The following is a 24,571-nucleotide window of genomic DNA, read 5'->3' as shown; positions in this document are numbered from 1 at the left end:
AAAAGATGCCTATCCTTAAAATGAACACCTCCTAGTTCTTTCCTTTGGTTTGTATTTGTTGGGTTTATTTTTGTGTTGTTTATGGATATAGGTTAACCAAACGTTAGGGTTTAGGAGAATTTATGCCCATGGTTGACCTATTGTCATATAGGTACCTAAATTTTGAAGGGTTGAATCGACAAAATAAAAAAAGTAAAGTTTTTGCTTCGGATATAAGTTACATTTGAAAAAAAAATAAAAGTATTTTTTGACCCTTTACTTAGTATGTAATACCATTTTACACCCTTTATTACCTAATAAAATTTACTGTTGAATCAACTTGCATTCTAAAGACGAACAATAAACAAACAAATAAATCATGACTTAGGTAAGTTATCTTACATTTTAGACAGGTTTGAAGGTTGTTTTGTTTCAAAAGGGGACCTTTTTCCCAAACATAAACATGCAGGGGATATATATATATATATATATATATTTTGGCAATAACCCAACTAATATAACATTTTCAAAGTATATTACTAATAAACCAGTTTTATTGTTTATCATAACTAATGAACATAAAAACCATCACACGTGGAAATACCATGATAATTTTTAGGGTAAATTACATAGTAGTTCTTGAGATTTGAATTTAGTGTCTACTTGATCTTGAGGTTTCAAAATAAATGTCGGGACTAATCATTGAATTAAAGTACCATTAATCAACTAATGAGGTGTATTTAAATGACTAGGCAAATCTTATTGATTTTATGTGGCTATATCTGATGTGGAATGTTATTTTTTCAGTCAAGCCTAGAAAGAGCCTTAAAAGAAAGGAATTAAAGAACTTAATCTTTTTTTCTTCCAAAAACATTACAAAATTTGAGTTATTTACATTTAAAGTGACCAAAAAAGGAGAGGAAAAGAAACTTAGTCAGTATTTTCCTACAAATACTAACAGGCTAAAAATGACATTTACAGATGTGTAAACTGTAACCTGATGGCAGAATAATCATTGATCAAGTTGCAAATGAAGGCAAATGCTTTTCCTTGTGGATTTCTTGTAAACTCCCACCTTGATTTGAAGCACTGGTTTCTTCATTATTTATCTGCCACAAATGTTCAAAATGAACCCATTTTCCTCTTGTTAGCCACACTTAATTTTATCTTTAAAGACAAAACATGTTAAAGACAGCTACTCCTTTCTTGAGATTTGAAGATTAGTCCTCACCTCCAGATTTGTTGTACTAAAAATAAAGGCATGGTTTTTTAACCAATTAAAAGATGCCCTTCATATAAACAACTTTCACAATCCTTGGACTAAAACTAGACTGGTGTTTTTTTTTTTTTTTTTTTTTTTGGCTTGAGTAATTACAAAAAGGACCAACTTATAAACCCTACTCTTAAAAGGCCATTAAATGTGTGCTTGGCATAATTCTAAAAAATCCTACTGTAACAAATTGAAAGAACTTTCAAGAAAGTTGGTTCTTGGTTTGGTGCTATCAAATGTTCTTCAAAATTTCATAAAAAGTTTCCAATATGAAGCCAAACAACATTAAAATCTTGAAAAATGCTTCTATAATCAATAAAAAAACATCACCAGAATTTTGAGAGAAAAACTACTTATAAGTTAAAACATACTGAAAAAGGCAAAATCCTAAAATGGAAGAGTACTTTCTCTTGCTATCTTTTGCTGGTTTATTCTTTCTTGGTTAGATGAAGGAACGGAAAACATGGATAGAGAAGTATAGGGCAAGTGAGAACAGTAGCAATTGAGGTTACCTTAAATTTGTTGAAGTTTGCTACCATTCTCATATATTGATGCCGAGCCTCTGGAGAACGAGCCATGGACTTGACTCTGGATAGAGCCTTTTCGACATCAGCATATTTAAGCTGGCGGCCGATTCGTAGAAACTCGTATTCATCACTTTTCTCCACCTTTGGATGTGGGGTAACAACTTCCCCAGTTGCCCCTTCAGCCTTGAACCCTCGCAGACCAACTCTCTTCCGCCTCCAGCGTAGAATTGCCTTTTCTACAATACTAACAGACCAAATGACCTTTCTATATTGTTTACGAACTTGATATCCTCTCACATGAGCCTGAATGCAACATTTGAAGCATAAGTTAAGATCTAGATCTTAAGAAAATGAATAGAAATTGTACTGAGTTGTAAAGAAGAAAACAAACACAAGGGGGCTATCTGGTATCTATCTACCACAATCCCCCATATTTGCCTATACCCCAACTTATACCCACTCCACCAGGTAAACTGTCTACATAACTACAAATATGCCACAACTAATATTCCTAACGTAACCTATAGTAGCACAATCTAATGAAATAGGAAACACAAATTACAAGCACAAGTACCTGGATTTTTACGATTCGGTTTCTTATCTTCAAAAATTCTCTTCTTCCCTTCCAGCCACGATAATTTTGTTGTATTCTCACAGCTGCAACGTGTAAATAATCCTCATAGTGAATTTTTTCAGCCTTGTTTAAAATGCCAAGAGCTACCAAGTCAGCTGAATCTTCATGTATCATCCCCTTGTCACTTTCCATTAACTGTTTATGACGAAATGAACGGGCACGGAAAGCAGTATGTATTAAGGCAACAGCGTGAACAGACTTCCTGACAGCAGCGAGAGAGCCTTTAAGGGAAAGTAGTTCATCGTCTGCCAATTGTGAGGGTACAACATCTGCAGTCTGAATAGTCTCATCATTGTCAACATTTTCTTTGACGTTGTCCTTAAAATTTTCACCATCAGTCAAGGTACACAAACGTTCTGTCAGATCAGCTTCAGCCAAATATCCAGCAATACCCTTATACCCTCTACTTGATGCCAAATCAGCGGCAGTTTTTCCTTGTGGAAATCCTGAAGTTGGGTCATCCACGGCACCCGGAGAAGTGCCTAACCTAACCAGTGTAGTAACGGTCTCTTCCCTGGAGATCAGAGAACAAAACAACAGTCAAAGATTGTTGAGAGTTCTTTCAAGGTCTACATTAAAAAAATGGAACTGAAATTCCTGAGTACAACTCCTTAAAAACCCAAAATGAAAGAGACAAAGCATGTTTAAGAATCCAAGACGGAAATCTAACCTCCCATAGTAAGATGCCCAGTGAAGAGCTGTTCTTCCATTTGAATCTCTGAAGTTTGGACTGAGCCCAGAAGCAAGTATTGGTCCTATGGCCCACGCGTAGCCAAGAGCAGCTGCCAAATGTATGACACCTAGGCCCTCATCATCCAAAACATGTGTTCCCGTAGTTCCATCGTGCACCTTGCAAGCTAGCCACTCGCAAAGTTTGTCCTCCAGTAAAGTTTGGATCATAAAATTCCTATGGTTCATTCCGTCACTTTTTAATGGATTAGGAATCCCTTCTGTCATTCTCCATTTTGCAATATCACTTCTGGATGAATTTATCAAATCTATGATTTGGCATTTCTCACATTTTTTAATAGAGCAATTCGACCACTTTGCCTCTAAACCTAAATTCAATAACCTTATCAGACGCATTTGAAACCATACTTCGTCCTCTGGTGCACACTTGGTAGCATTAGGTACTGAAAGGGTTGGTGGCTTCTCACGATATTCAAACTCTCTCACCTCACTGCAGGCTAGCCTATTACAGCACGTCACGTAGAAGGGGATACGCCCAAGAGCATGCAAAGGAGGAGTTTGGCATCGAAGCACATTGTTCGTCAGAACTTCTGCAGAAACCTCAACTTCACCAAACATGCATCCCCACTGAGTTTCTACAGAAGGTTTTTTGCTTCCCAAAAACGAGCCAACTATTAGGACCTTCATGAATTAAAAAAAGAAAAAGAAAAAGAAAAAGAAAGAAAAAAAGATCAAACATCAAACATCCAGCCTTAAAGAACCTATGGGGAAAATACATGTCATACAATAGTCAATACCTTTGTTACATTACCAGAATATGTCCAATCTGGGGAAAAATCGGAAATACTGAATAACTGTTCTTGGGAAAGAGAAGGCCCAAGTGAATCAACATCCAGCTGCATGTGATGTGATAAACTGGATACATCCTTCTCATCATTTCCAGCATTCAGTCCACACCAATAGTTACCAGAGTCCAAAGTCATCAAAGTATCATCACAATGTCTTCCAATTTCCTTATCCATCCATCTGCCAAAACTGTCAAGTTTTCTGAGTTCTCCAAAACCTTCAAGGTCCAAATTATCATTGGACGTCTTTTCTACCTGAACACAAGAATTATCTACCACATGAAAATGAGTACACATACCAAATAGAGTTGTAATCAACCATGCTTCTTTTTCTGACACAAGAAAATATACCGTTGGGCGCTTCACCAATATAAAAAAAAAAAAAAAAAAAAAAAAAAATCAATAGAGCTTTTTAAAGCAAGCATTTTCAATGGATTGATTGTTTCGAAATAGCTCACTTGAAGGCCTCAGTCTGGGGTTCCCATTCGAAGCCTTCAAGGGGTTTTCTCTTCAAGATATTAATTTGAATTGGGTTGCATTTATTTCTCCTTAATTCTACTTTCAGTGTTACATTTGGAATTTTTGAAAAACAGTAAGCAACTGCAAGAAGAGTACACCAAGGTTTCTCCACGGTAAATGCCTATTAGACAACATACAGTTGATTGACACTGACAGCATCTGGATATCATGAAATCATAACATAACCTTGTCTTAAAAGAACTTAATTAAAAAAAAAGAAAGTGTGTGCGTGCACGTGTAGTAGGCAAACCACATCAATTCAGGAAAGCGTGTTCTGTTAAAAAAATTTAATGATATTATATAAGTAATTTCACAAATCCAAATCACAAAAAAATATGTCGACCAAAAACTGCAATCAACATACCTGAACAATTCTCTGATAGACTGCTTTTACGGCAGGTACTTTTGCATCAGTAATCAAGCCACTTTCACTATTCACCATATTTTTTACTAAGCCCCTAGAAGCCAATCTAGTATCTGTTAACTTATGCGTAATGGAATCAGTTGTGGCAGATTGAATAATCGCGATTTCTTGTCCATATAAATCAGATGATCCTGCACCTCAACCCAAAAACAGAAAATAAACCAATAAGCCAACTTGATATAAATAAAAAAGATGGCCTTTTGAACTCCCTAGCATAAAATAAGCCGTTAAGTAACAAACAATTATAAATACAAAGTCCCAAAAGGAATTGATGCAGTTTCATAGGTATTCAGCAATAAATGATTTTCTTCGTTTTTTTTTTCCCTCTTTTTTTAGGATCTCATCACAATTACGAGATGGGGATCTAGGACCACTTAGAGGCCATTTGGTTTAAGATTTTATAGATACCAAAGATAAAGAGATGTTTGAGAATAAAATGGTTGGAAATCAAAGATTACTATGATTGTGCATGGAAACCAGTGTGAACCAAGATTTTAAACTCAATTCTTGAAGAATTCTCATCTTATTTTCTGAACTATCCTCATTACAACCTAGGGACCCCTATTTAAAGGCAACAAACCAGCCTTGAAAAGATTTTAACCAACTAAACTTAAAACAGTAAACAATTTAAGTAATTAACTAAAGTAAAAAGTAAAAACTTAAACATAAAAAAACTAAACAGCAGCAAAGGCTAAAACAGAGCAAAACAGAGCTTAAGGCCTAAATAGCATGGGTGGTGGGCCCACAATGGTTTTTTTTCCCCTTATGAAAACTACTTTCGCAGAGAAAAATGAAGAATACAAGGACATTACAAAAATAATAAAATAAAATAAAGAACCCACAAAAGAAGAAATCTCCCTCTAAAAAAATAAAACTAAAAAAAAAGACTCAAACTAGGAAAATAACACCTAACAAAAAAAAACACACACACACACCCTGGAAAGCCATAAAAATGACCCTTCTCCCCACAAGGGGGATTGAGAAGGAACTCTTCAATTACATCAAGATAATTCTCTCTCCTTACAATCATCATCGAAAATTAAATTTTTATACTAGCTTAATTTAATTATTGATTTTGGTAAATCAATATCAATCAATTAATTAATTAGCTATATTATAATAAAAACCAAAGAAAAAGGGGTAAAGAGCAAACTTATACTTCTGTAAGGGTATTGTATGGAAAAAACGTTAGTCTCATGCACATTCCCATAAACCTTATACCAACCAAGGATATCTGATGTAGGGTATTTTGGTAAATTCTTACATGTATTAGCCAAATGTATTTTCATTAACATTTACTTCCATTTTTATTTTAGTTTAGGTGTGAACCCACCCTTCCCCTTGGGGGGTTTAAGATTAGTTAGTTAGTTTAGGGGTGACCAAACCCTTTCCCAAGATTACTCCAAGAATCGAGTAATAAAACTTATTTAAGGGAAAACTTGTTATCATTTCTCACACATCAATAAAATCTCTCTTTCTCCAAGATTACTCCAAGAATCGAGTTTTCTATCAACTCGTATCAGAGCACCTCGTGAAAGGGATTTGATGGGTGCCGAAACCCCAAATATAATGACCCAAACCCCTCTGATGCGGAAGCATCTTCTTCCCTCAAAGCAACTGATCATCGGTTCGCAGCTCTTGAAGATTCCATCGGCAACATCAACACCACCATCATCTTGGGTATGCAGCAGGCTATTGAACTCCTCACGGTTGAAATTGGTAAAGGTTTGAGTAATCAAAACAAAGGCAAAGGAAAAGAAGTTGATCACAGCACTCGAGAAATTCAAGAAAACAGGGGAATTCGAGACCAACAACCAAGGAAACAGCAAGGACTACAACTTGGCTTCCGTAAAGATCAAGATTCAACAAGAATTCAACCAAGAAAGACTCCACTAGGGACACCGCAAGGTTATTCGGCTCAAATCCCAGATTTAAATCAATTTTTTCCTAACCACCAGCTGATACATCAAGGACCCTGTTATGGGTTCCAAAACTGATTCATCCGAGGATGAGGAAACCCTCCCTCTGTTAGCCACTCAACAACATAGACACCTACTCCCTCGACCTCCTTATCAAGAATACTACCAAGAACATCAAGAGCCGCCTCAAGAAGGCTATTACAACAGGAATTTCTACCGAGAACAATATCTGATGTAAAAAGAATATGGGTTAATTGGGTAATTAGGTAATATTCTAGGTTAATTCCCTTTTTACCCCCACTTGTAGTAAAACTCTATAAATAGGAACTTTCTCCTCTCGTATGAAATACATTATTCATTCTAATAATCAACAATATTGATTCTTGGAGAGAATTCTCCTTTTATCTCCTTTAGGCTACATCAATTGGTATCAAAGCGACCGCCTGAGCCAAGATTGACTACCACCGGTAGAAGACAGGGAAACCCTTGGCGTCGTTGATCACAAGAGGGAGCTTCGTGAGTTGTGCTCGTTGCCAAACAACACACATCTAATTAGAGGGAATCCTTGAAATTTCAAGAAAGAAAGAAGAAACCAAAGATTTTTCAACATTTTGCAAGAATGGACTATTACCGACCAAAGAAGGCATCCAAGAAAAAATACAACAATTGGTATGGGCAAGAAAATCAAATTTACTTAAAAAAAGAATGCTGGAATTCTGACTCGAGTGATTCCGAAGAAGAATTTCAACTTACTAATTTTGTCCATGCTCAATTTTCTCAGAGAAACTATCATTATCCACATTGGAAATTTGATTCTAGTGATTCTAGTGATTCCGATGATGTATCAAGGGCAGTTTGAGACGGAATAAGAAGGCGACAATATTGGAAAAGGGCCCAAAGATCCAATCAAACCCATTTTTCAAGATATCAACGTAAAGATTGGGAGTTAGATGAATTAAAGAATCATTAAGAATGGATTTTTACAGCCGAAGAAAAACATTCAAGACTCAAAATTACTCTTTTGGTTATGAAACACAATCAAGAAAGGTTGATTCAAGAGAATCAATGGATGAGTCATATACCCATCATGAGATTAAAACATATTCAAGAATCCAACAAAATGACTACTTAGATCCTGTAGCATTGAATGAAATAAAGAAAACAACAAAAGAAATCCAACGTTTATTGGGGAAAATGACTCAACATATTGATCAACTATCAATTCATTTAACGGATTAATTTCATATACCAAAGAAAAAACAAAGGAATCATGGTTGGAAAATTTCCAAATAGAAAATCTTGAAAATAAAATTGAAGAACGAGAATTTGAAGGTGTTGCTTTGGAAATAGTTTCAAGTGAAGAAGAAAAATCCAACAAAGACTATGGAAAAGAAGTATCAAACATCGAGCAAGAATCGAGCAAAAACAACGACACACTGATTGCATTGGAAATGGATCACCAAACTAAGAATTTGAAGCGAATGATAAAGAAGACGTGATTCTTGAACAATTCTCTTTGGAAGGTGATTTTTTAGTGATCGGTCCTTTGAATATGGTTTTGAATGAGCTTGAAGGAAACATCTTTTTTGGGTTTATGCCCGATGGAGAAGTTCATCTTTTAGTGGCAATATTAGATTTTTTGTCTCGAATTTATACCCTTGATCATAATATTTTTGTTCAAAATGTAGGTTGTTGGTTTGGTCATACTCCGTTGAGCAATTTTATTTCATCCCTTGTTTGCTTCATAATTTTTTTCTTTTTAAAACTCGAAGGCGAGTTTTCTTTTTGGAGGGATAGAATGATGTAAGAAGAATATGGGTTAATTGGGTAATTAGGTAATATTCTAGGTTAATTCCCTTTTTACCCCACTTGTAGTAAAACTCTATAAATAGGAACTTTCCCCTCTTGTATGAAATACATTATTCATTCTAATAAAATATCAACAATCTTGATTCATTGAGAAAATTCTCCTATTATCTCCTTTAGGCTATATCAAAGATCCTCACAACTACCCACAAGTTCGTGGAAATCAATATTGGAGACATGAAGCTGACTACAAGATGAAGATCGATCTACCCACTTACAATGGTAGAATGAATATAGAGCTCCTCCTTGATTGGGTGAAGAGCGTCGAGAATTTCTTTGGTTATATGGGAACTTCAAAGACAAAAAGATGAAACTGGTAGGCCTTAAATTGAAGAGTGGGGCATCTGCTTGGTGGGATCAAATCCAATCTAATAGAAGGTTATACGGCAAGGCCCAATTCGAAGCTGGCCCAGAATGATTTGATTAATGAAGAAAAGATTCTTGCCCGTTCACCATGAAAGATTGCTTTACACTCAGTTTCAACATTGTAAGAAAGGCATTCGCAATATGGAGGACTACATGGAGGAGTTTCAACGACTTAGTGCAAGAAACAATTTGGTGGAGAATGAAAATCAACAAATTACTCGATACATTGATGGCCTTCGAACTGAAATCAAGGAGAAACTCCATTTACATCCCATCTCTTATTTATCTGAGGCTGTGTCCATTACATCAACCATTGAGGAAGATGAAATTCAGAAGTAAAAACAATGGTCCTCTAGCAGAAATACTTGGGACAAGGCTCCAACTCAAGGTAAAAGGCAACCACAAGACACCCTCAAATCTCCATCGTTCACCATGAAAGATTGAGTGAACGATTGCTTTACAATCAGTTTCAACATTATGAGCAAGGCATTCACAATATGGAAGACTATGGAGGAGTTTCAACGACTTAGTGCAAGAAACAATTTGGCGGAGAACGGGAATCAACAAATTACTCGATACATTGATGGTCTTCAAACTGAAATCAAGGAGAAACTCCATTTACATCCCATCTCTTATTTATCTAAGGTTGTGCCCATTGCATCAACCATTGAGGAAGATGAAATTTAGAAGCAAAAACGGTGGTCCTCAAGAAGAAATACTCGAGACAAGGCTCCAACTCAAAGTAAAAGGCAACCAGAAGACACCATCAGATCTCCATTGTTGCCAATCTTTCTACCTCCACAAACCAAGGGATCTTGGTGCAGCAAAATCCAAGCAAGACAATAACGGGAGTACCAATTCTAATACTTCGAAAAATTTGAATTCTTATAATAGACCTAACCTTGGCAAATGTTTTAGGTGTGGTCAACAAGGTCATCTTTCCAACAATTGCCCTCAATGTAGGAATTAACAATTCAAGAAGACCAAATCTGGCCAAGAGGATGAAGAACGGGAGGATGATCTCCAAGTAACTCAATCAGTGTAGGGGATGAACTTTCCTGTGTGGACATACTTTACTTACCCCTACTTCAGATTCTCATGCTTAGAGACATGCACTTTTCCAAACAAAGTGAACTATTAATGGTAAAGTATGCACCGTCATCAAAGATGGAGGCAGTAGTAAAAATCTAGTGTCTAAAAAGCTGGTTCAGGCACTAAAACTTAAAGTTGATAATCATCCTAGCCCATATGAAGTGAGTTGGATCAAAAAGGGTAGAGAAGTTCTAGTGAATCAAATTTGCATGGTCCCTTTATCCATTGGGAGCTATTACAAGGATCAAATAATTTGTGACGTCCTAGATATGGACGCTTGCCATGTTCTCTTTGATAGACCATGGCAATATGACAATCGTGATGATACATTTGAATTTGATTGGAAAGCAAATTCTCCTTCTACCACTCAATAATAATATCTCAACCCCTTCAAGTTCGCCTCAAACTAAGAAAAAGGGACACTTATTTACTTTTCTTTCTAATAACAGGCTAGTACACATGCCTCCGCATTTTCTATGGCTCTTCTTATCAATTCACCTATTCTGCCCATCCCTGTAGACAGCAGGGTGCAGCAGGCTTCTAGGCAGAGGCGGATTTAGGATTTTTTTGTAAGGCAGGCACAATTTCATATAAATATAATTTTAGATGCATCGATATAATATCGCTAAAACGAGCATAGCTAACTTACATACAAGCAGATCCAAGATTTCATGTTAGGGGCACAACTTTATATAAGGTTAAAATTTTAGCTTATTAACATCTCAATTTGTGTCGTATATAGTTTTTAAACTTTAAATATATAACTAGATCACTAACATCTCGATTGTGTATCTAATTTGTAGTACCGGACTTTATAAAAAGTAATGTAACAATGGACTACAAAATTGAAATTTTGAGATTCAATTAGAAACAAAAATATTTTTTTGTTTAATACAACAATTAATTTTTAAGCATTTGTATATTTTATGAGAATTTTAGATACTAAATTGAAACTTCACATACCTATTAGACATTTTTAAGAGACTTAATAGGGTTAATTGAAAATTTATTAGTCGCAATTTTAAAAACAAACTATTAAACTTGTACTAACTTGACTGTAATTTTAAAATAATGGTAAAGTAAATAACAACAAAAATTTATATGTGAAAATGGTGTTTATATGTTTTAATATTCAAATAGTTATCAAAGAGCTTGAAATTTTAAAAATATTTGTATATAAACATGAACAAAGAACAAAAACTGGTTAAAATAAAACAGGGAAAAAAACCTACCTCTCGGAAGATACGAACCCTGGTCGCCAATAAGAAGAGTTCCACCCCTTGACCACTGAAGCACACTCTTTTCTTAAATATTGGAGGGCACACGTTAATATATATTCTCAATGTAAATAATATTTTTTATATTTAACAAAAAAATATATATATATTTATATGTAAAACGATATGATGCGAGGAAGGGCACGTGTTCCCCCGGCCCTTCATAGATCCGCCCATGCTTCTAGACAACTTTCCTACCCTCACGGCCCAACCAAATGACCTACCACCACTTTGGGACATTCAACACAATATAGATTTCATACCCAGTTCCACATTACCTCACCTTCCTCGCTATGAGCCCATCCGAATATCAAATTCTTCATTAGATAATTCACGACTTACTGCATAAAATTGATGTAGGGTATTTTGGTAAATTCTGACATGTATTAGCCAAATGTATTTTTATTAACATTTTTACTTTCATTTTTATTTTAGTTCAGGAGTGAACTCACCCTTCCCCTTTTGGTCTATTTGAAGGAGGTTTAAGATTAGTTAGCTAGTTAATTGGTTTAGGGTGACCAAACCCTTTCCCCTTGGGTCTATTTAAGGGGAAACTTGTTATCGTTTCTCAAACATTAATAAGATCTCTCTTTCTCCAAGATTATTCCAAGATCGAGTTTTCGATCAATATCATATACCCTTACCCATTCTCATCTCCCATCCCCTTTGTGCCAAAGGGCAGCCCTTTGGAGGGAATAGAGATTGCAATAAAGGTATACAAAGGAAGAAGTTTGAGCCAGAAATTTTAATAATACAAATTAACTAAAGAACTTTTCTTTTAATAAGGAACAGGGATGCATAACTTCTCAACATGGAAGATGACTTCATTTAACATAGCTAGAACCATACAAAAGCCAACGAAATTACGAAATTCCTTCAAATTTGTTAAAAGATAGAAAATAGAGAACACTAGGATTACATGGAAAACTCTAGACCATGGAGAAAAAACAACGATAGAGAGTCTTTTATTATTTTTAACACACAATGAAAGTTACAATAGAAATCATATTTATATGCTCTAGCAAGTCTTAAAATAAAAAAGAAAATATACCTAGGGTAAAGTAAAATACTAAAATACCCTTGGGCTATAAACTATCAACAAAGCCTCTTATTTCCAAGACTCCCCCTCAAGTTGGGGCGTAGATGTCAATCAAACCCAACTTGCTAACACATGAATCAAAACTTTGCCTGAGTAACCCTTTGATGAGAACATCAACAACTTATTGACTAGATGGAATATACGGAATACAGATATTGTCATTGTCCAGTTTCTCTTTTATAAAGTGTCTGTCAATCTCCACATGTTTCGTACTATCATGTCGTACAGAATTATTGGCTATGCTTATAGCCGCTTTTTTATCACAATAGAGCTTCATAGGTAAAACATTGTCTTGGTGTAGATCAGGCAGAACTTTCTTCAACCAGATTTCTTCACAGATACCCAAACTCATAGCTCTGTATTCAGCTTCAACACTGTTTCTAGCAACAACACTTTGCTTCTTACTTCTCCAAGTAACTAAGTTACCCCACACAAAAGTACAATATCCAAAGGTAGACTTTCTGTCAATAACTGATCCTGCCCAATTAGAGTCGATATAAGCCTCAATGCATTTCCTATCAATTTTCCTGAACATCAGACATTTACCTGGTGAGCGTTTCAAATATCTCAGAATCCGATTCACAGCTTCCATATGTTCTTCGTAGGATGCTGCATAAACTAATAATACTGACAGCATAGGAAATATATGGTCTAATGTGAGATAAGTAAATCAGTTTTCCCACTAGACGTTGATACCTTTCTTTATCAACCGAAACTTTGTCAACATAATCTCCCAGTTTCACATTGAATTCAATAGGAGTGTCAGCAGTTTCGCATTGAAATCAACAAAACACACAACTTAGCATTATCAGGAACTGTAGTACCTTGAGTTTGCTTTGGTTCAGAGTCATGGACCAGAGCCGGCGGAGCAGTAGGTGACACCACTTCCTTTCTGAGATTCTTTTTGTAGTAGGTTATCCAAAGGACTTGTTTAGTGGGTAGAACGGTGTCTTGGCACTCCGGATGGATTCAGGAAGGTCAATAGGGACTGAAGATGTGGACCAATTAGTCTCTTCAATAGTACTCTCCCCCTGAAGATGACTAATAGGAAAAAAAGGTTTATCCTCAAGGGAGATGAAGTATTTCCGAGAAGAAAGGTGGAAGCATCTATGACCTCGTTGGTGAAGAGGATACCCAACGAAGACACATTTTTTAGCACGAGGGGTAAACTTAGTTTGGTTAGGCCATGACTATGGACAAAGGTAGTGCACCCAAAAACTTGAAGAGGAACATCAGGAATAAGTCGCATAGTAGGGTATGACTCCTTGAGACATTCAAGAGGGGTTTGGAGTTGGAGGACACGGGAAGGCATTCGATTAATAAGATGAGCTGCAGTTAGAACTACATCTCCCAATAAGTAAGATGCAAGTGAGGTAGACAACATGAGAGACCGTACAACCTCAAGAACGTGACGATTTTTCCTTTCAGCCACCCAATTCTGTTGAGGTGAATGGGCACACAAGCTTTGGTAGACAATGCCTTCAGAAGACATAAAATCGAAAAGAGTATTATTAAGGAACTCACGACCATTATCACTACAAAGAATAGCAATTTTGGTATTGAACTGAGTCTCAACAATAGTGTAAAATTGTTGAAATACCGATGAAACCTTAGATTTATCAGTGAGGAGAAAAATCCATGTAAGACAGGTATGATCATCAATAAAGGTCACAAACCACCATTTCCCCGAAGAGGTGGTAATACTCGAGGGACCCGAAATATCACTGTGAATAAGGGTGAATGACTGAGAAGGTTTGTAAGGTTGAGACGGAAAGGTGACCCTATGCTGTTTTGCACAAATGCACACATCACAAGATAGAGAAGAGACATCAACTTTAATGAATAAATGAGAAAATAAATATTTCATATATTTGAAATTTGGATGACCAAGGCGAAAATGCCACAACATACAATCTTTTTCTGAAGTTGAAACATAAGAAAACAACAAATTAGTCCTATAACAGTTCCTAGAGAAAGCATCATCATCAAGGACACAGAGTCCCCTATTGTGTCGAGCAGTGCCAATCGTCTTCCCCGACCTCAAGTCCTAAAAGAAAACATTATCTAGTGAGAAAGCAACTTGACAATTCAGATCTCTAGTTATCTTACTAATAGATAGTAAATTGTAAGATATTCTGAGTACATGCAACACATTCTGTAAAGTTAAACCATCAAAAGGAGAAATATGACCCTTGCCCGCAATAGGAGCAAAGGACCCTCTGCAATCCGAATCTTTTCATTACCAACACTCGGAAGATATGATAGAAAATTATCAGAAGATCCAGTCAAATGATTTGTAGCCCCTGAATCAAGTATCCATGGTTTCTTACCATTTATGCTAAAAAAACTTAAAGATTGAGAAGTACCTGATTGAGCAACAGCCCGAAGGGAAGAGACACCAGGGTCACTTTGGCAATTCACCTAAGGTTGTGACTGGGGGCACTCGCAGATTCACTCATAAGAGCCCGACCAAGATTGGACCCAATTTGAAGGACGTCTTCTGCCATTTACCATGTAACTTCCAACACTAATCTTTCGTATGCCAAGGTTCCTTGCAATGTTCACACACCGGGGTCTATTTCCCATTTTACTGGTCACTATCAAACCAGATAATTTCGTACTAAAAGCAGCATAATCAGTAGCAGATACAGCGTGATGTTCATAGCACTACCTCTGTCTTCCTCTAGACGAACCTCAAAACACACTTCCATAAGAGAAGGTATAGGCCTTTGTCCCAGTATACAACCTCACTCTGCATCGAACTTGGAGTTCAAACCAGCTAGGAAATCACCTCCACAAGGGCAATCCCAGATAATTTACACAGGCCCGTCTCCTGCCAGATTAAGGACAATTTGTTAAAGTATGAAGTGACATCCATCGTCCCCTGTTTGTACTCGTGAACCTGTTTATGCAAAGTGTAAAGACGAGACTCATTCTACCTCTTAGAATATAATTCTGAACTGCATCCTAGATATCTCGAGCAGTCGCAGCATACAACAACAGTTTCCCTATCTGAGGTTCCATATTATTAATCAGCAATGATCGAAGCAGGGAGTCTTCTCCTTTCCAAATGCGCTCCTGAGGATCCCCTGGCCTAGGACTTCGTATCTCACAAGTTAGATATCTAAACTTGTGACGCCCCTCTAGAATCATTTTAATGAACTGAGACCAAGAGAAATAATTCTGACCATTCAACTTTTCTCTTGTAATTAACCCTATGGAATTTCCCATAGATCCAGACAAATAGTTTGCAATAGTTAAAGTAGGGAAAGAGGTTATTGGACTCTCTGGATACATCGGTAGACCGAAAGGAATATCAAAATTCACTGTACTAGAATTTAAGTTTCTGGAAGCACCTAAGGCTGCCACAAGAGTAGCAATTTGTTGTTGAAAACTTGCCTGAAGATTAGTCAATTGTTGTTGAACCATTATCGAAAATTAACCAATCAAACCTTGATGTTCATAACTCGGTGGCTCATGAGGAGGAAGGCCCAATAGCAGCAGATAGGTTGCTTGCGGCTGAAAGGGAAAGGAGTCGGGGATTCTCGACATTGCCGCGGTAGGGGATTTACCTCTGTGGTAGGCGAACGACTCACCAATCTCGACTTCAAGGTGTAGGTTTCGGCTACTGGCAGTGGGGTTGGAGGGATAGGCAACGACAACTCTCAGTAACAAGGGAGGAACGCCGGCGACATTATGAAAAAAGGCGGTGGCGCTAGGAATTCCATCAAAGGGTTGCAGCGACACTAAAGTTGGATGGATATGCAAGGACTGAAGGTACCGATTAACAGCGGCTAGGACAGCACAAAACGGTATCGGCGACGGCGGCGGCAGTAGCGTTAATGGTCAGGATCGGCAGTAGCGGGGCTGGTGCAGAACTAAGATTATCTTGCACCGGTTGCTTTTCGCCGATGGCAGCTAGGGTTACGTCACAACTCTCTGATACCATGTTAAAAGATAGAAAATAGAGAACACAAAGTTTACGTGGAAAACCCTAGAACAGGGATAAAAAACCACGATAGAGAGTCACTTTTATTATTTTTAACACAATGAAAGTTACAATAGAAGTCATATTTATAGGCTCTAGTAGGGGTGTTCAAAAAACCCGATGACCCGAAAAAACCAATCAACCCAACCCAATCCGTGCCGTTTGGGTTGGGTTGGGTTCAAATAAATGAAAATTTTATGAGTTGGGTTGGTTCATGGGTTCATCTAATATAATCCAAACCAACCCGAACCAACCCGAATTTATTATTAACTTTAAAATATATTTTTTTATTACTTATAACACAATTATTTATACATATATTGATTTCAATTTTATTTAATTCCAATATTTTTTTAATAATTTATTCTTCAACAACTCTTAAAAATAGTTTCTTTGTACTTTAGAAAGAAAATTTTCACTATATAAATTGAAATTGAGTTGTTAATCTTAATTCAATATATGAAAATAATTAAATTAGATTTTTACATATTTACGTTTTGCATCTTTTTAGAACAAAATTTTATATAAATGACCCGATTAACCTAAACCAAACCAACCCAAATATTTTCATGGTTAGGTTGGGTTGGGTTCATTTTTTAATAAGGGTTATTTGGGTTGAAGAAATTTACAACCTGAACAATTGGGTTGGGTCTAAAAAGTCTTTCAACCCAACCCATGAACGCCCATAGGCTCTAGCAAGCCCTAAAATAGAAAAGGAAATAAACCTAGGGTAAAGTAAAATACTAAAATACCCTTGGGGCTATAAACTATCAACAAAACCCCTTATTTCCAACAAAATTGAAACAAATCATAGCTGATTATGAAAAGCCTATCAAGGGAATACCAACTGGAGGGTACAAAATAATGGTCTCCCTCACACCAACACAATACCTAAACAACCCTTAGAAGATCTTATCACATCTCTCCACACAAACTTCTCCTCGCATAATTTCAAAGATATGACCGAAGGACCTTAGCTTTCTTCTCAAGATGCTCGTGGCAGAACATTAAGAAAATGATCCTTCGATTTCTAAGGAAAAGCCTAGCTTGATCAAAGGTTTTCAGCAGAATAACCCAAAGATAACAAAAGAAAGGACAACAAAGAAACAAATGGTCAAGTTTCTTCCCTTTCTTACACCAGTGCCACCAATTGAAGAAGGAAAATGTCATTAAACACTGCAATAACAGAGAATGGTTCTTGGAAAGCTCTTAACTGTAAAGATGAAATGCAGGAAATTTTAAATTATGTAGGCCAGAATTTTATTAAGCTTAGGGCATATTTGGGTGTGATTTAAAATGGTTAAAACATTACAATAAAAATCACTTTTGTAATGTTCAATATCACTTTGAAACATACTTTTAACGATTAAAAAGCAATTCTAATGATAAGAAAATAAATTGATTTTGAATTATCAAAATCATGTTTCGGAGTGATTTTGAACATTATAATAAAAATGATTTCAACCCTTTTAAAACTCCTCCCAAACCTTCCTCCGGAGTCCTCTGGCTCCAATATTCAAGGTAATAAATGGCCATAGGCAGATAATTTTCTTTTTGATAATCTGAGTTGAAGAACGAAAATGCAGCATTTTAGTGTTACCTGAAACATCACCTGCAGGGAAAGATGCAGGAGGAATGCTGGATTTAAAAACTTGATGAACATGAGAAGAGACTCCAAAGTCATTCCTAGCACTGGAATCCGCAATCCCATTTCCTGAGTGCACTGTTTGACTAAGATTTAAAGGACGTGAAGTCTGAGCTGAGCCAACAAGTGATGTTTCCTGCAAAAAGACGGGTGTTGAACCACCTAGACAACCTTCAGCCTGCAACCCTGGACCAACTGACACACGAGAGATGCCAGATTTGCATCCCTACATCCCACCAAGAGTTCAATTACAACACCCCGGAAAACAGAAAAAAGAAAAAGAAAGAAAGAAAAGGAGCAAGGAAATTAAAAGGCCAATGCACTGTCAACAAGAGTAAAAATTATAACTCTAGAATTTAATACGTTCGTGTGGTTGATAACTCAATCAGACTTACTGCTATATAAATTTTAGGACACAATAGGTTTCGACCTAGAAATACCCAGCTCGATAGCATTTCAAAATAAGCAGAAGAAAGAATAGGAAAATGGTGCTGGTCACAAAATGTGCTTTCCATGAGTTATGAGCACCATCAAAAAGGCTCATGAAACACAACTTTTTGAAAACCATCCCAAGATGCGGAGAAGTACAAAGGGGAGGGAAAAATTAGACTAACATAATACCTCCTTTACTTCTCTGTAATGCACGAGGACAATATGCTCCAATTGCCTGAAAACAGGAAAAGGTGAATGATAAAGAAGACAAAAAGTTGTGACTGAAACTTTTGATTAATTAAAAATCGGAATTTCAATGGGATCTAACATGTTCAGAAGTCGGACCTAATAACATGCACAAGAAAATCTTTACATATGAACAAGTCCTCCTGACCAAATGAAATAGTTCCAAAACCTAAAACTATATATAACCAGGAAAGGGTGATGAGGAGACAGAAAAACTCACCCATCAAGCATCCAATAACTTCTTCGCTGGAAGTTCTCATTGTCCTCACCATGTGCATAGTAACAATGTAGAACATCCACGCTTCCAGCCTACAAAAACAAGGAAACAATTAATTCAAAAATGAAACATTATAAGCAACTTCGGTCCAAAAGGAGGAAAGAGGGGTGGAAAGTGTGCACTAAAAGACTATTATACACCATATAGATGAATTGGCATGACTTAGCCACAAAACACTTGTGTAAACTGCAAAACGACTGCAGCAACTAGCACAAAAAAAATTGTAAAACAAAGAGGAAAGATGACTATCAGATGACCTCAACTCTTCTTTATGATTTAAAAAATAATAATAATAATAAATAAAAATTTAAAAAAATAAATAAAAATAAAAAACTCAACACCTAACCAAAATAAAATATCATGATTGAAGCCATATCTACACATTCTGATGCTGGTACTTGTTCCTTTATAAGGTTTATATTTGTTGTGTATCAATGGTTTTGGGTATTTGGTTGGAAAGGAATAAGAGGCTTTTCAAAAATAAAAGTCTTCCTTGGTTTTGATAAAAACTTATGCAGCTTCTTGGAGTGCTATCATAAAGCATTTCGCAATTGGATTCCTTCTTGTTGGGAAACCTCTTGTAATTTGTTCCATTTGTATGTAATTTTTAGTTTCAGATTTGGGGTTTAGAAGCACTTAATAATTTTCGTTTTCGAGTGCTTAGAACTCATCTTTCCATCAATGAGAAGTTCTCGTCCCTATAAAAATAACAACAACAACAATAATAATACTTAATTGTTAAAGCACAAATCAAATACTCCGGCTTCTACATATGAAGAAAACAAATTTGTGTACACATGTTCACCTTCTTATATATTTTGGGGATACTTACAACTGAATACAGGAGTATTGACCTGGGTGAATGGAAATCAATCTAACAATGATCATGACCTTAAAAGTCTACATGTTGAAGTGCCCCCCATCACTCATGACCAAAGGGGAAAAGGTTAACTTACTACAAACAGATTGAACAGCACACCTTCAGCTTTTCATGTGCTTCTTTGACAGTTTTTCCATCTTTCTTCTTCCTCCATCTATGACCATCTTTACGAAAATATCTAAGTGCTTTGCGATCAAAAAGGAACAAGGATCCAGCTGTAAGTGAAGAGTATTAAGTTACTTTCTGCAGGGGCAGAAAATCTCGAGAAACAACTGGAGGAATAATACTTAAATAGAAAATGCTTAAGCAACCTCTCATCTAAGCAACATTTGAGCAAGCAGCAGTGAAGTAAACACAATACTTATGAGAAAGGTTCCAAAAATTAATCAAAAGGCAAGAAGATTGACAAAATGATACTGATTGAGCAAGCAGCATTGACTAACATTGCACATAGCATTTCACTTCCACATGGTTTCAACTTCCAACAGTGTTCCTACTGATTCGAAAGTTCAGCAAAAAAAACTATTCAGACCAGGAGGCGGGAGGCTTTTAGGATCCCTAACTCCTTCACCATAAAAATTTATTCCCCACCAAAAGGTAGGAAACGTATTTTATTCCCTATGTAAACATTCAAAATCTTAGTTATTTTTTCCCCTTCTTCTTTTTGGACAAATAGATTATGGTAATCGTGTTTAAACTCATTTTTCTTGAAGAAACGTGTATTTCATTGAATGGTCAATGGTGTTAAAACTCTATATTACTTAAAAGAATTCCAGAGCCAGCATAGCAAGATATAATCAGATTGCAACAACTTGAAAAAGAAAAAACTAAAAGAACTTGAAGCACACCAAGAGTGCATCAGTATTAATTCAATTCAATTACTAGCATATCCATACAAAATAGTCTTTCTATATCAAAATAGAGCAGCTATACAGAATAAAATACTGAGAAACATCAAAGTAGTAACCTGGAGGCCGAACTGGAGGATCTGGTGCTAATTGAAACTTTCTGTAGTTTCGAAGAATTTCACATATTTCAGCTGGCCGAAGCCACCGATTCTGTGCTTCTTGTAGTATTTGTAGTAAATCTGTCAGAATTTTAAAATAGGGACAGATGTTCAAAATTGAAGAACTAAAATGGCCCAGGAACGGTAAAAAGATGATAAAACTACTATATTTTTAAAATAAGAATTACAAAAATTCCAAGCATCGGAGGAGGTTATTGACTCATCCAAGTTTAATTGTTTCGTTTGGGTTTCTATTGATGAATCCTTTTGTATTCATACTTTTCTTTAAAATAAACAATAATTCGAGAGGTTTCTTTTCTATAAACTGAAACAAAGAGTACCATTTTGAATATAACTCTTTGCTAACTAAAATAAAGAAATAAATTAGAAAATATATACGGAATGATGAACACTCGTCTACCAAAAGATCGAAATGGCAACAACTCCAATACAAATAAAATAAAATAAACACACACACAGACACACACTCATTCGGTTAAGAAACTTCAAGTGAAGTGCCCAAATCCTTCACATTTTGGTTAAAAGTAAGAAGACTGAGAAAGAGATGCATGCAGCACATATAATCAAAACAAAACGCAGTACACCAACACAACACGGAAAATTGAGATGTCAAACAAATGGAGGAACAGTTATAGATCATCAAGAAGTTGGCATGCATCACATCACCCATATAACGAACAACAAGAATGAAGCCAAAAGCTAACCTAAATGCTGAAAGGGAACATATTTCCTGGAGTCGGCCATCTAACACACAATTTCTCATCACCATAAACCAACAGTTGGAATCAAATCTCCGAAAACGACCCTGCACAGAAAAAAAAAAAAAAAGGAAGCGGCACAACAAGAAAGACAGAAATTAATAGAATGCATGAAAAAAGGGTGGGAAAAGAAGAAGGGAAAAAGATTAACCCCAAGAAGCGCAATGATTCTGAGATGGGGTTGAGTTGGAAGGCAACGGGACGAGGCGTAATGGGAGAAAAACGAAAATGAAGAAGAAAAAGAAGGAGGAGGAGGAGGAGGAGATAGAAGGGATTTGTGTGAAAGAGACGATGAATTACAGTCAACGAGTATGTGATTTGCATTCACACGAACAGGGTTTGGGTTATCGATTCTATTACAATTGTGGGATTCAGGTGGAATTGCAAATGATCGACATCGCATCGCTCGCTTCTCCCTGCAAACAATGCTGACGAACACTCGTTCCCCTTCTTCATAATGATTTGCGAGGTTTCTTTGGCAAATATTTATTTATTTATTTATTTAGACTTTCTACATAAGAAATACAAGTTAAAATGTTTTTGGGACATAAACGTTGACCGAACCGTAATTAAAAGGGGTGTACTTGCAAAGAAATTAGGAATAGTAAAGATAGCGGGTTGAATAATGTTGTAATAATGTGTAAAGTGATCTATTTGATCATTTTTAATTTTGTTTATTTGTGTTCTGCATTGACATATGTGGCCCACTTTCAAATCTTAATAAAAAAAAATGTAAATTGATTGACAAACGAAGCATACTCAATCAAATTATGTCTGAAAATTACGTCGTATCGTTATTATTATTGTTCCAAAGGAAAAATTATGAATTTTAATTTATGCTCATTACAATTGATCCATCAATAAAATTCCATTACAATTATACTAATTTTCATTACAGTTTGATAGATGCGACACAAGCTCGATTCTTCTATCCTATATAAAATTAAATAAATAAAACCAAAATCCAATTTACAAGTAAATTACACAAATATCCTGTTGATTCAAAATCTACCATTAATTTAAAAAGAAAAATACTTAGGTAGCTTGTACCAATCATGCAAGCTCTTTTAACTTCCCTTTCAATAATTTTTTTAGAAAATACATTTTTGGTCCTACATCTTTTAATCCAGTTTTTATTTAATTTAAAATATCATACTTTTAGTTCTTAAAATTTGAATTTGATCTCAATTTAATTTTTAAATTTTAAAATATTACCATTTTTATCTTTAAAATTTGAATTTTATTTCAATTTGTATGTAAAATATAAAAAATCCTAATATGTTGATTCAACTTATGTAACTATAACATCCACGTAGTTTCACGACTAATGTGTCGATTCAACTTCTGTGACTACAACATCCACCTAGCTCCACGCTCAAATTATTTCATGAACAATCAAATATTTATTCAATAAAATGATCGTCATAAGAACATTGGGTGGACAAAATTATTATAAACACTTTAGCTATTATTAAAAGAAAAATAATCAAGAGTACCAACTTTTGTATATCCCAACAAATTGTTCAATTAAAACAATATATTTCTAAAATCATAATAAAAACAACATTTTGAAGACAATACACATCGAGGTGAAGAATAAGTTGATGATGATGCAGACTCATGCTGCTTTGTCATCGTAAAGATGATAGTTATTTAAAACTTATTTAATTTAAATAGACAAAAACCTTTGAACTCGGATGAATAAATTATTAGATTATTTGTTCACTTTTAACTTTTTAGTACAATTACAGATAAAGGAGATTTAAATCATCATCTCATGGTTACTAACACTCGCTATTCTTTCCATTTTGATTAAACAATTTTCAAGTAGACAAAATAAAGGTAAATAACAACTATGGCCATCAAATCTATATGCTTTAAATTGACCATTTTTAAGATTCATTGAAAGTATAAAGACGATAGTTGGACATTTAAAAATACAAGGTACGAGGGCTAAAAAGATATCCATGAACTTGGTATAAAGTTAGATTGTCAGGCCCTAACTCTCAACTGTAGTCATAAACATGTAACCTCAAAACACCCATGAGAAATTCAAATTGAGAAAAGAATGCATCTATGCACCAGGAACAGCACCACCTAGTGTTGAACAATTCGATGATGAAAAGCTTCGCCTTTTTAAAACCTATGATTTACAAAGTTCTGAAGCAAATAACCTGTAACGAGTTTCAAGTCTGTTAATAAGATTATAAGAAAAAGTCTCAAAATTTTCATACTTTCAGATTCTGACCCTGGCAACAAATTAGTCAGAATTTTCCACATTTTTCAATCCCCAGACCTGTTAATGATGTTCGATAGGTTATTTCACTTCCAATTTTAAAAGGTTTAAGCAAGAGGGTGGATCATTCAACTTAATTCTCATCCACCATCCTTTCATCCTATCAGCAACTTTATCTCAGTAAAACTCCATGGTCCACTGTTTTAAAAAATGCTTCAAAACACTATACTTTAATAAGGAGGACTTCAAAATCAAATAGGAGTTAGGTTAAGATACTGTTTTAGTCCATGTCCTTTGGCCAAAGGGATATTCATGCAATAATCGAGGAATTCCTCCTCTATCCGCCTTTCAGAGAGAGCATCGTTTTTTGTGGTTTGTTGGGATGTATGCTATGTTGTGGGATATTTGGGAGAAGAGGAACAATAGAGCATGAAACCTAATAAGAACCCAATATTAGAAATTGAATTTTATTTCTAATGTGACTCAAAAATTTTAATTATGCATCTAATAGGTTTTATAATTTTGAAAATGTGTAATAGGTAAATGATCTAGTAGACATAAGATTGAAAATTTAG

At 35.5% G+C, this 24,571-nt stretch overlaps 1 protein-coding gene across 6 annotated transcripts; it reads right to left on the bottom strand.

Annotated features, from left to right (window-relative positions):
• Window positions 1-818: 818 nt before the first annotated feature.
• LOC120073772 (calmodulin-binding transcription activator 2-like) lies at window positions 819-22,233 on the bottom strand. 6 transcript variants are annotated; one of them, XM_039026601.2, is made up of 14 exons: window positions 21,912-22,233; window positions 21,707-21,807; window positions 20,943-21,062; window positions 20,075-20,190; window positions 19,039-19,127; window positions 18,762-18,807; window positions 18,096-18,366; window positions 11,364-11,435; window positions 4,829-5,019; window positions 3,898-4,200; window positions 3,081-3,781; window positions 2,351-2,924; window positions 1,762-2,079; window positions 819-1,088 (listed from the first exon to the last, which is right to left on the bottom strand). In XM_039026601.2, exons 2-14 carry the CDS (start codon window positions 21,744-21,746, stop codon window positions 999-1,001), a joined length of 2,931 nt encoding a protein of 976 aa, XP_038882529.1. In that variant the 5' UTR covers window positions 21,747-21,807; window positions 21,912-22,233; the 3' UTR covers window positions 819-998. The 6 variants fall into 6 exon arrangements, with proteins under 6 accessions (XP_038882529.1, XP_038882530.1, XP_090168619.1 ...); XM_039026602.2 differs by having other exon boundaries at window positions 22,061-22,233; XM_090312493.1 differs by having other exon boundaries at window positions 11,364-11,430; window positions 21,912-22,232.
• Between the last annotated feature and the right edge of the window lie 2,338 nt (window positions 22,234-24,571).

Source organism: Benincasa hispida, chromosome 3, assembly GCF_027475165.1.
Source record: "Benincasa hispida cultivar pf3 chromosome 3, pf3_genome.v1.1, whole genome shotgun sequence".
NCBI classification, from domain to species: Eukaryota; Viridiplantae; Streptophyta; class Magnoliopsida; order Cucurbitales; family Cucurbitaceae; genus Benincasa; species Benincasa hispida.
The sequence above is the reverse complement of the archived record's forward strand: the minus strand, read 5'-3'. Positions and strand labels throughout refer to the sequence as shown.

Coding starts and splice junctions, on each gene's coding strand:
- LOC120073772 (XM_039026601.2), bottom strand. CDS start 21,746: ATGGCCGACTCCAGGAAATATGTTCCCTTTCAGCATTTAG. Junction 5,020..11,363: donor GGGTTCGTATCTTCCGAGAG/GTAGGTTTTTTT, acceptor GTTGAGGTGCAG/GATCATCTGATTTATATGGA. Junction 2,080..2,350: donor ACCGAATCGTAAAAATCCAG/GTACTTGTGCTT, acceptor TGTTGCATTCAG/GCTCATGTGAGAGGATATCA.